General features: G+C 41.4%; 1 protein-coding gene across 4 annotated transcripts in view; it reads left to right on the forward strand.

The window, feature by feature from the left end:
* The first annotated feature begins 276 nt into the window (after positions 1-276).
* Larp4 (La ribonucleoprotein 4) overlaps positions 277-13,407 on the forward strand; it is a 64,034-nt gene continuing 50,903 nt past the window's right edge. For 2 of the 4 annotated variants that reach the window (XM_027396565.2, XM_027396566.2), the window contains exon 1: positions 279-435. In XM_027396565.2, the coding sequence (XP_027252366.1) occupies positions 418-435 (18 nt within the window). In that variant the 5' untranslated portion in view covers positions 279-417. Of the gene's footprint in view, positions 436-13,407 lie in introns of all 4 variants that reach the window. The other 2 variants (XM_027396568.2, XM_027396567.2) reach the window with 2 other exon arrangements.

Here is a 13,407-nt window from a genome sequence, read left to right on the forward strand (position 1 = left end):
ATCATAAGGCGTGCGGTCCTATGTTTTCGACAAAAAGGTACACGTGGGTCAGCGAGAGTTTTAGACAACCCGCTGCACCCAACGGTGCAGCCCGCAGAGTGTCTACGCACACGCCGCAAGAACGAGACAGTTTCGGTTACAACGCCGGAGGAGGTCGAGCCAGAGCCAAGCACGCACGGACGAGAGGGGCGGCTCCTCTCCCGGAAGCAGTTTTCCCCAGAACCGGAAACAGTTGTTGCTTCAAGGGAGGCGGGACTGGGCGGGTCAGGGCGCAGCGGCTGACGGCGGGGGAGGAGCCGGGTCCACTGCCGGGTGGAGGGACAAGGCGAGTGTCCTTATCCTACCGATTGGGGCCCGAGCCTGTGAGCCAGTTGGGAGCCGCGGCAGCGTGAACGATCGGGCCGAGAGGAGGCAGACATGTTGCTCTTCGTGGAGGTGAGTGGCTGGGGTCGTCCGGTCTGGCTCTGAGAAGAGCTCCGGGGTCGGGGGCGCGGGCCGGTCCCTCCGCCATGTGACTTTCCAGGCCGTACACGCCGCGGCACCCGCCGAGAGGCTGACACAGCACCTGGGCCGTGCAGGCCTGCAGTCCCGCCGTGCGCTCCGCACACTTGTGGAGGCCGGTCGCGGGGTCGCGGCCCGCCGGCGGCGGCCGCTGCGGGGAGGGGGAGGTGGCGTGTCGGGGGCCCCGGCTGAGGTGGCGTGAGGAGCCGAGGGAGAGCCGAGCGTCCCATATGGAGCTCCTGGAGGAGGCGAACGGCGGGGGTGGGGGCGGGGGGCGGAGTCTGCAGAGAAGTGTGATCAGGTGGGCGCGCTCCGGGGTGAAGGAGGCCTCGCGGGGCCGCCCGTCCCGGGCGAGCAACATGTGGGACCGCGGGCGAGCGTGAGACGCGCGTGTCGTGGGTTTCGTTTTGCCAATCTGGGGAGGGGCGCGCTTTTGGAAAGAGAATAGGAAGACCCCCGTCCCCCGACCCTCAAGCTTGACCAAAACTGTGTTCGGTCTGGGTCACTGGCTCTGGAACGTTCTGGGGCTGGAGTCGAGTCGGTGGGAACGGCGAAGCCCTCCAGGGGTCGGAAGCCCTTTTGAAAGGCACCGCTCTGACCTTTTGTAAAAGTTACTCGGGCTGCGGCTGCGTCGTGCGGGTTGATTCCGCGAACCTGTTTTTTTTTTTTTTTTTTTTTTTAAAGCTGTTTACCAGGAAAATTACAACAAGGAGCGAAACTTAGGGAAAAGCCGGGTTTTTGTGGTGGTGTTTTGTCAGTGGGAATGTTTTGTTTTCGCTGGACCGTCTACCCGTCCGCCTATCTGAGATTTCAAGGTAGTGATTACCTACCTGCCTGAAATAATGAAGTATAATTTCTCTGGTTTCTGTCCTGTTGTGTTCATTGAGCATCAGCTGACTGCCTGGCAAATGCTTTGAGTAGATTCCAGATCATATTGTTCTTACATTGTGAAAACGTCAATCCAGCAAAGTGCAACTTTGCAACTTGGCATTTGTTAACTATGCCCATAAAAAGAATCTTTTCATGAGGGAAGGAATCACAGGTTGTTTAATGGAATTGGAAGCTGGGGCCAACTTATAGTGGGGAGGGTGTTCTGAGATGGTAGGTGAATCTCATTCCCTAGTAGTCTGGCATAAAATAAGCTATTTTATTTATTTTTACTTTCATTGTGTATATTCGTTTTTACATGGTACTATGTTACATAAGGACATTTTTACACAGAAGTGTGTTTTGTATATTAAGCAATTTCCTACTCATATCCCCTAAATGCTACCCCTTTTCTCCAATGCTATTCTGCCTTTTACATTCCCTTGAAGTTTATGTAGCCGATAAGTTTGGGATCCTTAAATTAGACGTTAAAGATACTTAATTAGCATATATCCAAGGTTATTAATATGTATTAATTTAGATATTTGAAGCTGACCACTAACAGTTTTGAAATTAGTGGACTCACTAATGAACCTTTAATAGAATAAGAAATCGAGTTTTATTGTAAGCAGGGTTAGTTTGTTTTAGGAATTACTGTGTTGTGCACATATTGCAAGAGGTTTTTTTTATTTGTTTTTGTCTTTGGTTCTTCAAGATGGTGTTTCTCTGTGTAGTTCTGGCTGTCCTAGAAAACTCTCTGTAGGACCAGGCTGGCCTTAAATTTAGAGATCCGACTGCCTCTGCCTTCCTGTTGCTGGGGGTTTTTGTTTGTTTGTTTTTCGAGACAGGGTTTCTCTGTGTAGCTTTGGAGGTTGTCCAGGAACTCACTCTGAAGGCTGGCCTCGAACTCACAGAGATTCGCCTGCTTCTGCCTCCCTAGTGCTGGGATTAAGGGCATGCGCCACCAACGCCGGTCCTGTATTGCATGTTTTAAGAGGAGAGAAATTGAGAGACAGAGCAAACTAGATAAAAGCTTGTGAAGTTCATTTTGTCTTTATAGTTTGCAATATAAATTGAGTTTTAAGTAGATTTGACTTTATTAAAATGTGAACTTTACTAGTAGGTAAGTTATTTAGTGATTTTGCTAGGCCCTGACCTATCTCTAAAACAACATTGCAGTGTTTTTACAGTTGAGGGAACAAGTTGAGAGGTTAAAGAACTTATTTAAGTAAAGACTAAGCAATAGAAAGAATTTAGATTTAAGTCATCCTTATGTTAAACTAGCCATAATTTCCCAGTTGTTTTTTTGTTTGTTTTTCGAGACAGGGTTTCTCTATGGTTTTGGAGGCTGTCCTGGTACTAGCTCTTATAGACCTGGAACTCACAGAGATCCACCTGCCTCTGCCTCCCAAGTACTGGGATTAAAGGTGTGCGCCCCTAGCGCCCAGCAATTTCCCAGTTTGTAGTACTTGCCTCTGCCTCGCAAAATGCTGGGACTAAAGGTGTGCACCTCTGCACACGGCTCAGCTAATGAATATTGAGGCTGGATTATTACTATGTTTTTCACTAAACAACTATGTAAAGTTAATATCCCCATTAGATGTTTCTTTGACTCAATTTATCTTTTTTCTCATGCAGTTTATTGAAAATTGATGTCCTGAAATATTCAGGACTTAATGTGGTATTAAAACCAATCAGAAACAAGACACTGGTCATTTGGAATATTAAAAAATATATGGTATTTGATTCATAGGGGAGAGAGGGTATGCAAAATCCCTCTTCCCCGGGGTCTTTTGTTTTTGTTTTGTTTTGTTTTGCTTTGCTTTTCAAGACAGGGTTTCTCTGTGGCTTTGGAGCCTGTCCTGGAACTTGCTCTGTAGACCAGGCTAACCTCTAACTCACAGAGATCCACTTGCCTCTGCCTTCTGAATGCTGGGATTAAAGGCATGAGCCACCAATGCCGGGCTTCCCCAGGGTCTTGAACACTGTAGGTATTTGCTGTACTACTTACATCCAACCCCTAGTATTGATTCTCACAACCTCCTGATACAGAAATTCTCAATAAGGAACCAAGGCTTAGAAGTTCTAACTGGTCTGCAGATGGAAAAGAATTGAAAATTCTAAGTCATACTGGAGGGAAGGGGTGTCTGACTGTCTCCAAGAGAAATCACATTTTCCTATTTTTAATTGCAGTTTTGCAGATAATTTGAAGCATTATTTATACTCATTTACTCCTTGATATGCTAAAAATCTATTTAGTGTGTTAATAAAACTTATTTGTTGGCTGAGTGGTGGTAGACCATGACTTTAATTCCAACACTTGGGAGACAGGCAGGTGGATCTCAGGACAGCCCCAGGGCTACACTGAGAAGCCCTGTCTTGAAAAACAAACAAAAACCCTTATTTGCCTACTATATTAACATTTAAGATGTTTTGATAACTACTATTGTTCAATATAGTTACTTTGTGATTTTATATATATATATATATATATACACACATATATATATACACACACACACACAATAATACATTGTGTGTGTTTCTTCTATGATTTAGATCAACAGTAAGTTGGGCAGTGGTGGCACAAGCTTTATTCATTCATTCATTCATTCATTCATTCATTCATTCATTCGTTCATTCTCCAAGACAGGATTTCTCTGTGTAGCTTTGGAGCCTGTCCTGGCATTTGCTCTGTAGACCAGACGGGCCTGAAACTCACAGAGATCCGACTGGCACAAGTTTTTAATCCCAGCCCTCCGGAGACAGAAGCAGGTGGATCTCTGAGCTTGAGGCTAGCCTGGTTTACAGATGGAGTTCCTGGACAACCAGGGCTACACAGGGAAACCTGGTTTCTGAATTGTAGGATGTTTTCTTTACACCCCTTAACTCTACCACCCTGGTATTGATGATTGAACCCAGGGCCCTGAGGATGTTAGGCAAGCACTCTACCACTTGGTAATCCCAGCCCTTGGCTTTTTTTTTTTTTTTTTTTTTTTAAACAGGCAAATGTTCCAAAGGTTTTTCTTCATTATACAGCCCTGGCTGGACTTGCTCTACCGGCCTCTGCCTCCTAAATGCTGGGATTAAAAATATGCACCACCACTCCTCCTTTCTGCCCTGGCATTTTAATGATCACTAAAATTGGATTTCTCTCTATTTGAGTTTTTCCCTGATAATACCACTTAATAAGGGAGCAATGATTTTTTTAATACCCTAGGTTGCTTGAATTCTATATGTTTTTAGAAATTAACTTGATAAATTTATCAATTAAAAATTGTTTTGTGCCGGAGGCAGAGGCAGGCAGATCTCTGTGAGTTCAAGGCCAGCCTGGTCTACAGAGCGAGTGCCAGGATAAGACTCCAAAACTACGAAGAGAAACCCTGTCTCGAAAAAAAAAACCAAATAAATAAATTGTTTTGTGGCCAGAGCTGTGCACAGTTCTTAGACTACCAATACCATGTACTAGGATTACAGGCATGAACCTCTGCATTCAATTTAAAGGGTTTTAAAACTTATATAGTACAGGGTTTTCTTGTTTTGTGTTTTCTTGTTTCCTGCCTCTGCCTCCCAGGTGTTGGGATTAAAGGTGTGTGTTCCCTCCAAAGTGGCTGGACAGCTTTTCTGGAGTAGGTTCTCTCCTTCCACTATATGGGCCCCAGGGCTCAAACTCAGCTTGTCAGGGTTAATAGCAAGTGCCTTTACCCATTAAGCCATTTTGGTGGTCCTTCATTGTTATTTGGTTTTTCGAGGCAGGGTTTCTTTGTGTCTTTGGAGGCTGTCCTGGAACTTGCTCTTGTAGACCAGGCTGGTCTAGAACTCAGAGATCCGCCTGCCTCTGCCTCCCAAATGCTTGGGATTAAAGGTGTGCTTTAAGCCAGCCACCACCGCCTGGCTTCATTGGTATTTTTTTAAGGACATTCACTTTATAATATAGCATCACCACATATACCTTCAGAATTTTTTCGTCAGATCTTGTGAAATTGAAACCTGGTTAGTTGGCTCATTTATTAAGAGTGCTTACTGCTTTTCCAGGAGACCCGGGTTTAGTTCCCAGTACCCACATCTGGCAGCTCACAACTCTAGATCCAGGGTATCCAATGCCCTCTGCTGGCCTCTGAGGATACAGAGACATACATAAATAAAAATAAATTTTATTTATTTATTGGGGGGAACTCTGAACCTATTAAAAAATAATTTCTTGCTGGTCAGTGGTGGCACACACCTTTAAATACCAGTGCTGGGGAGGCAGGCTCCAAAGCTATACAGAGAAACCTTGTTTTGAAAAACCAAAAAATAAAAACAATAAATTCTTATTTCCCTTTTGCCTCAGATTTTTACAAATTTTGAAACATTATAACCTTTTTCTAACTAGTGTTTAATACTTTTTTTTAGATTATTAACATATATGCTGTGATGGGGAACACCTTTAATCATGGCAGGTAGATCTCTATGACTTTGAGGCCAGCAAGTCCTACATAGTACTAGGACAGCCAGGCCTACACAGAGAGACCCTTATTCAAAACTAAGGTAAAATAAGGTGTGGAATGACTTTCTTTTATGCTAATTAGAGTTGATACTATGAGTTTTACCCCAAATTCAGTACTCATTTTTTTCATTAGTTTTACTTAAGAGTTTTTAGATATCATTGAAGAAAATTAGTATGTGTGTAGGTTTTATATTTACCTCACTCCCCAAGTGCTCATTTGTATATATTGTATGTGTGCACATGTACATGCTATGTAAACCAAGATGGATTTTAGATGTTTTCCTTAATTGCTTTTCACTTATTTTTCGAGATAGATTTCTCACTGAACCTGTAGCTCACCAATTTGATTATGTTTGGCTAGCCAGCCCACTCCTGGTATCTTCCAGGTATCTTCCGTAGAACTGGCCCCTCAGCCACAGCATTTATTTGTTTGTGTATATACATGTATTCACATTTCCTTTTTTGTGTCATGACTCACTTGTAGAGGTCAGAGGACAGCTTGCAAGAGTCATTCCTATTCCATCATGTGTTTTGGGAATCCGTCAAAGGTCTTTGGGTTCAGTGGCAAAGAGCTTTACCTGCCAAGTCATTTCACCATCCCCCCCCCCTTTTTTTTTCTTGCCTTTTGAGACAGGGTCTCACCATGATGCAGTTTTGATTGCCTGGACCAGGGTGGCTTTGAATTCACAGATCCTTCTGTCTTTGCTTCCAGAGTGTTGGGATTAGTAGCATGAACTACCGTGTTGTCCCGTTTTGTTTATTTACTTTTGGAGGCAGGGTCTCTACGTAGTCCTGGCTGTACTAGAGCTCTCTCTGTAGACCAGGCTGGCCTTGAACTCACAGAATCTCCAAGTGGTCACTTTGTTTGTTTGTTTGTTATTTTTTGTTTTTGTTTTTCGAGTCAGGGTTTCCCTGTGGCATTGAAGGCTGTTCTGGAACTAGCTCTTGTAGACCAGGCTAGTCTGGGACTCACAGAGATCTGCCTGCCTCTGCCTCTCTAGTGTTGGGATTAAAGGCATGTGCTATCACCACCTGGCCACATTTTGGGTTTTTTTTTGAAAGTAGGTACTAGAGATAAATCTGAAGTCTTCATGTGTGTGTGGAAAATCCACTCCACTGACTAAGCTGTCTTCACAGTCTCCAAATTAATTTTTTTAATAAAAGAATGATTTGGAGGAAGAAAATGCAAGAACAAATTGTTAATATATTCAGTATTAATTTTTTGTAGTACGGGCCATTAAACCTGAGCTTTTTCATGTTGGGAAAGCATTGAAGCACTAAACATGCCCAGGCTCTTTAAGTTATGAAAAACTAAGAAAATTTATGTGTGAATGAATAGCTATGGTTTTTCAATAGTTTTCTTGGTATTTATTAGAAACATAGAAATTTTAAAAATCAATACAAATATTGCTGTATAGAGTGGCCTGCAAATTGGTTTGATTCCCAGCACTTACACAATACAACCATCTGTAACTCTAGTCCCAGGGGGCCCAGGGCCCTTTTCTGGCCTGTGTGTACTACATGCACATGGTGCACAGATATATGTGCAGGCAAAGCACTTGTATGAATAAAATAGGTTAATTGCATTTTTTGGTTTTTTTTTTCCCAAGGTGGGGGGGGGGGTTCTGTGTAATGGCCCTTGCTGTCCTCACTCTAGCTTTGTAGACCAGGACAGAGATCCACCTGCCTCTGCTTCCCAAATGCTGGGATTAAAGGTGTGCTCCACCACCACCCAGCATTAATTGAAATTTTAAAGAAAGCATTCCCTGGTGCTTCAGATTATAGTTTGTAAAAAGCAAGTTATTGAAAATATCGATAATAGTCATTTTAGATTTATTAGGGCTGTTTGCTCCCTCCATATGTCTTCCCAGATAATGAAAGTAATCTTTGATACTAGATACAAACATTCTAAGTCTGTAATTTTGATTTTCTGCCTTGGAGCTTAAAATAAGATTTTTATTGTATTTGCAAATGGAATCTGTCTGTGTTGCAAAGGGATATGAGATTGAGGCTGTCAAGAAACTTGTTAATCCAGGTATTGTTATAAAAAGGACTTCTAATTTTAAAATCCTTAGTTGAAAATGGTAAATGACTCTGGTTCTGATGTTTAGTCTTGTAATTTGTAATTTGCTTAATTTTTGTTTTCTACAAAAATATGAAGCAGATTCCCAGCCTTGAAAACATAAATGTTTTGGGTTGTGCAAAAATGAAGATTATCACATTGTTAAAATACACTTTTATATTTAAGAGTTAAAAGAATACAAATGTTTAAAAAAAAAAACTGAACATAGGCTTGGGGGACACTTGCCTTTAATTCTAGTACCCAGGAGGCAGAGGCAAGTGTGGATCAGTGATGTGGCAAGTGGATCAGTGATGTGAGGCCTAGCTTTGCGACCCTGGATTCAGTATCCATTGCTATGCAAAAAAAAAAAAAAAAAAGTTTGGTTGATATACACTAGCTGCTTGAGAATAGGATTGTAGGCAATTGAGAGTAGCTTGGGCAGCATAATGAGACTTTCTCAAAACAAGTAAAAAACTGGACCTTTGACCAGAGAGATAAACTGTGCTTAGACTAGGTTACTTTCTAGTTTTGTGCATGTGGGCAAGTTATTTAACCCTTGCTTCTCAGTTTCCTTTTTTTGTAAGTTGAAGATTATGCTAATAATATATAAAAGCTACAGTAAAGAGGAATGACAAGGTAAAACATTTAAAATTATAAGGACTAGATGAGCTCCTGCTGCCTCATTTGAAAGTAAAAAAAAGTTTGCTAACTTAACATTATAAGCCAGGAATAAAAAAGTTCCTTTGCTGACTGGAGAGACTGCTCCGAAGCTAAGTATACTGGCTGCTCCTGCCAAGGACCTGGGTTCTATTCTACACCCACATGGTAACTCATCTGTAACTCAAATTCCAGGAGATCAAACACTCCTTGTCCTCTGCGGGCAGTGTACATATGTGGTACACAGACATGCATGTGGACAAAACACTCATATACATAAATATACTCATCCATAATCCTTGTGGATCTCCTGTGTTCTGACTGTTCATATACTCTTCATGGTGTTAGAGAATAATCCACAGACAATGTCACTGCCACTGTGGTAGAATTCAGTCAGAATAATTCCAGAATTTTAAATTAGCATTTTGTGGTAGAGGTTAAATACTATTAGGAAAATTGCTGTAACTATTCTTTTCTTTAACTGAAATTCATCTGTGCCTTCCCCTAAGGTAGAAAATATGTGAATTGATTCTGCCTTGGGAACCTTGGTTCTTATCTGGTACCTATTTTCTGTATCCATTTCTTGCTGACCATTAGCCACTTAAGGTAAACCTGGGGTCAGAGGTCATTTGCTTGGAGAGGTTTATCATATTCCTATGCAGCAGTGTATAGCTTAGGCAACATCTGTTTATTGGTGTAAGAGTGCAGACTTTCCAGGCTTACTGCCAAGGTCCAAAACTGGGTTTTTCTTACTAGCTGTACAACCCTGGGCATTGAGCAGATTAATTTACTATGAGGTAAAGTAGTTTTCCGCTGTAAATCTGTGAAATGTTGATGATAATAATATTTAACTGGGGTTGTTACAAAGGTGAGTTTTTTCTTCAATATTAGTAGTTATTCTTTGAATGAATGAATGAAGAAGTTCCACACTTCTTTGAGGCAGAGATTTGTTGTGTAGCCCTTGCTGGTGTGGAATTTACTATGTAGACCAGGCTGGCCTTGGGCTCAGAGCAATCTACCTGACTCTGCTTCAGGAATGATAGCTTAGGGGTTGTGGCAGGCCAGATTCCCACTTAATTTTTCATAAACTACTTTAAGAATCTTTTGATAATCACGGTGGTGGTGTCACACGCATTTAATACCAGTACTTGAGAGGCAGAAACAGGTAGATCTCTGAGTTTGAGGCCAGCCTGGTCTACATAGTAAATTCCACACCAGCTAGGGCTATAGGACTGGTCTACAGAGTGATCTCCAGGACAGTCACGGCTACACAGAGAAACCCTGTCTCAAAATAAACAAACAAAAAAGAATCTTTTGGTAGGTAGGACTCCACGGAGGTCATACTTGATGAAATGGCCTTTGTTTTTTGGTTTTTCTTTTTTTCTATACTTGCAGTTTTTCAATCAGGTTTTCCTTTTTCTATTTTTTAATTTTATGTGTATGAGTGTTTTGCCTGCGTATATATATGGGCTGTGTTCATGCCTGGTTCCTTTGGAGGTCAGAAGAGGTTATTCAGTCCCCTGGAATTGGAGTTACAAGAAGTTGTAAGATATTTTGTGGGTGCCAGGAACAGAACTAGGGTTCTCTGCAAAAGCAACAAGTGCCCTTAAATGCTGAGATACAGCTGTAGCCCTTGGCCTATTTGTTGTTTTTTGACAGTGTTATAGTTTAGGCTGGCCCTTGGAGTATTAAAGATAACTGAACTCCTGGATTCTCTTCCCATGTGCTGGGATATCGGCTGTATACCCCTGTGTCTGGCCTTAAATTTTTTCCCCATAAGTATTAAAATGTAATGACCCTATGAATCTTGGAAGTACGAGAACTGAGCCTATCTGGTGAAAATGTGCCACTCCTTGTTGCTGAGGGAGAGTAGTGGGAGGAGAGAGATCTTTGAGGCAGAATAAAACAAAACAAAAACCTGAACATGGATATCCTGCCTGAGGCAAGTTTAACCAATTTATTTGATTTCTTACCCCCAAAATTTATTTTATTTAGAGGTGGGGTTTCTCTGTGTCCTTGAAACTTACTATGTAGACCAGGCTGACCTCAAATTTAAAAGATCTGCCTGCCTCTGCCTCCCAAGTGATTGGTTTAAAGGTGTGCACCACCACCTTCTGACTGCCCCCCTCCCCTTGGGAGTCCTGTTTTTGATAATAAATATGGAAGTAAAACAAAAGGTTGCCTATGTTACATATTTATGGTAACTTACCCCTACCTTTTGGTGACTTTTTGCCTTAAAAGTGGTATCTCTTAGGTAATCATTTTAAGAATTAGAAATCTTTTTCCCTCTTTCCTCTCCAGCAAGGATTTTGCACAAAATGGGACAAAAAAAAAAAAAAAAAAAAAAAAAAAAAAAAAAAAAAAAAAAGACTGTTCTTGAACTCTCTGGGAATGACATACATCGCTTAAAAATAGTTGTGATTGGCTGGGCGATGGTAGAGCACACCTTTAATCCTAGCATTTGGGAGGCAGAGGCAGGCAGATGTCTGTGAGTTTGAGGACAGCCTGATCTACAGAGGGGGAGTCACAGGACAGACAGGACTATACAGAGGAATCCTATACAGAAAAATAAAAAAGTGATGGGCAGGGGAAATACGAGGAATAAATTCATACCTCAGTTTTAGGGATAGTTTAGCTATTCTTGTATGGTAATTATGCTGAAACACCACCTTCTGTATGTTGGCAATAATTGGCAACAGTTTCAGTATCTACTCTAACAGGTTAGTTTGTTAATACATACCTTATGCAACTGTGTAGCTCATTGGCTTTTCTCTGTAACCCAGACTGGCTTGGAACTCAAGGCCACTCTTGTGGCAGTCATCATGCTTGGGAGGTGGGGGGGCCGATTGGTTTTGGAAATATGGTCTTTCTATGTAGCCCAGGCTGGCCTCAAATAATCTTTTGTTTTGTTTTGTTTTGTTTTGTTTTTGTATTTTAGACAGGGTTTCTCTGTTTGGGATCCTGTCCAACACCCTCATACAGACATACATACAGGCAAAAACACCAGTGCACATGAAATAAAAATCAGTAATTTGGGGGGAGGGGGTTCAAGACAGGGTTTCTCTGCGGCTTTGGAGGCTGTCCTGGAACTAGCCCTTGTAGCCCAAGGTGGTCTCAAACTCAAGAGAGCCACCTGCCTCTACCTCCCATGTGCTGGATTAAAGGTGTGCACCACCACCACCTGGCAAATAAGTAATTTTTTAAAAAGTGATTTTAATATAAACCTACTTGTTGTAGTTGGTATTTTATCAGTTTTAAAGACATGATATAAAAAAAAAAAACCAAACTTCTGCTGAATATCTGAATATCTTATTCCAATTTTCCCTTTTTTTATGATTCTGGGAATCAAACTGAGGGCCATATACATTTTCTGCCTTTTCCAGTTTTCTTTTTTCTTATTGGTCTCAAATTATTTTACAAAGACTACATCCTGGGCTGGTGATCTAGCCTAGTATAGAGTGCTTGCCTGACATGCCTGGGGCACTTGAGAAGAGAACCAAAATCACAGCACTCTTGTTATACATCCCTTAGAATTCACATTGTAGGGCAGCATAGAAACTTCATTTCTTCACTGAGCCCTATCCCCCGTTTCTGGTTTTGCTTTTTGAAACAGAATCTTGTCTTGGCGGGCCTCATATTCTCCTTGATGTACCAAATGGCCTTAAGCTCAAGGCAGTCAGTCCCTTCTGCCTTAGCCTCCCGAGTGTTAGGGTTTCAGGCATGTGTTATCGTACCTGGCTTCCAAGTACAGATGTTTTAAGCTGTTAATATCATTACTGACCAAATTGATTTCTAATGGCCTTAAACCATTTTTCTTTAATGTATAATTTATTGGATCTTTGTTAGTATTAGGTATTCTAATTTTATAAATTTGCTGTATAGATTAAAACAATAAAAGATAACCATAGACCCTTGTGTCACTTAACAAGGATAGTTTTTCAGTTGAGATGTCTTTAATTTAGGTTATGTGAAAGTCTTACACATTTTTTTATTATTTGGTTTTGAGACAGCATCTCAATGCAACCCAGGCTGGCCTGAAACATTGTATAGTGAAGGCTGACCTACAACAGTCCTCCTGTCTCCACCTTCCAAGTGCTAGGATTACAGCTGTGTGCTACCACAACTGGCTTTCCATAAACATTTTTTGGTTGGGAAGTAGTCTTGCTATGCATTTTTAAAAACGTGTGTTAATACATGAGTAATTTATAACTTTGTTTTGCCATTCTCTATACATTTTTTAATGTCACATTTATATACCATGAATAAATATAACTTAAAACAAGTGAAATTTTACTTGTCAACTTTTGAAAAACATTAAAGTAGCATTAACTTTGGGAAAATGTAGAAAAGCACAAAATGAAAGAAAAGGTGCTATTGCCTAGGGGTAACCAGTATGAGTGTTTGTTTTGTTCTCTACAGTCTTTCTTGTACTTGTGCATTGTTTCATGATTAATTTCCATAAGAAGAGAGTTGCTCCCACTCCCCAGCCGCCCCCAGCCCCAGCCAGAGTTTTTTGTTTTTGTTTTTTGAGACAGGGTTTTGAAAGTAGCTCCTGTAGACCAGACCAGGCTGGTCTCAAACTCACAGAGATCCACCTGCCTCTGCCTCCCAAGTGCTGGGATTAAAGGCATGTGCCACCACTGCCAGGCTTGCTTTCTTTTTTTTCAAACAAAGATTTTTTGTGAACATTTTCCATATCCACTTAGTTCCTCCCACTTTTGGATTTGCACAGGTGGTCTTGTGTGCTTTATGTGTGGTTTCGTCTGGTACTAACAGCTTGCATAAACATGGGGTAAACAACAAATTGACATTGATATTATTCCCAGATTGT

This window comes from Cricetulus griseus, chromosome 2 (assembly GCF_003668045.3).
Source record: "Cricetulus griseus strain 17A/GY chromosome 2, alternate assembly CriGri-PICRH-1.0, whole genome shotgun sequence".
Lineage (NCBI taxonomy): Eukaryota > Metazoa > Chordata > Mammalia > Rodentia > Cricetidae > Cricetulus > Cricetulus griseus.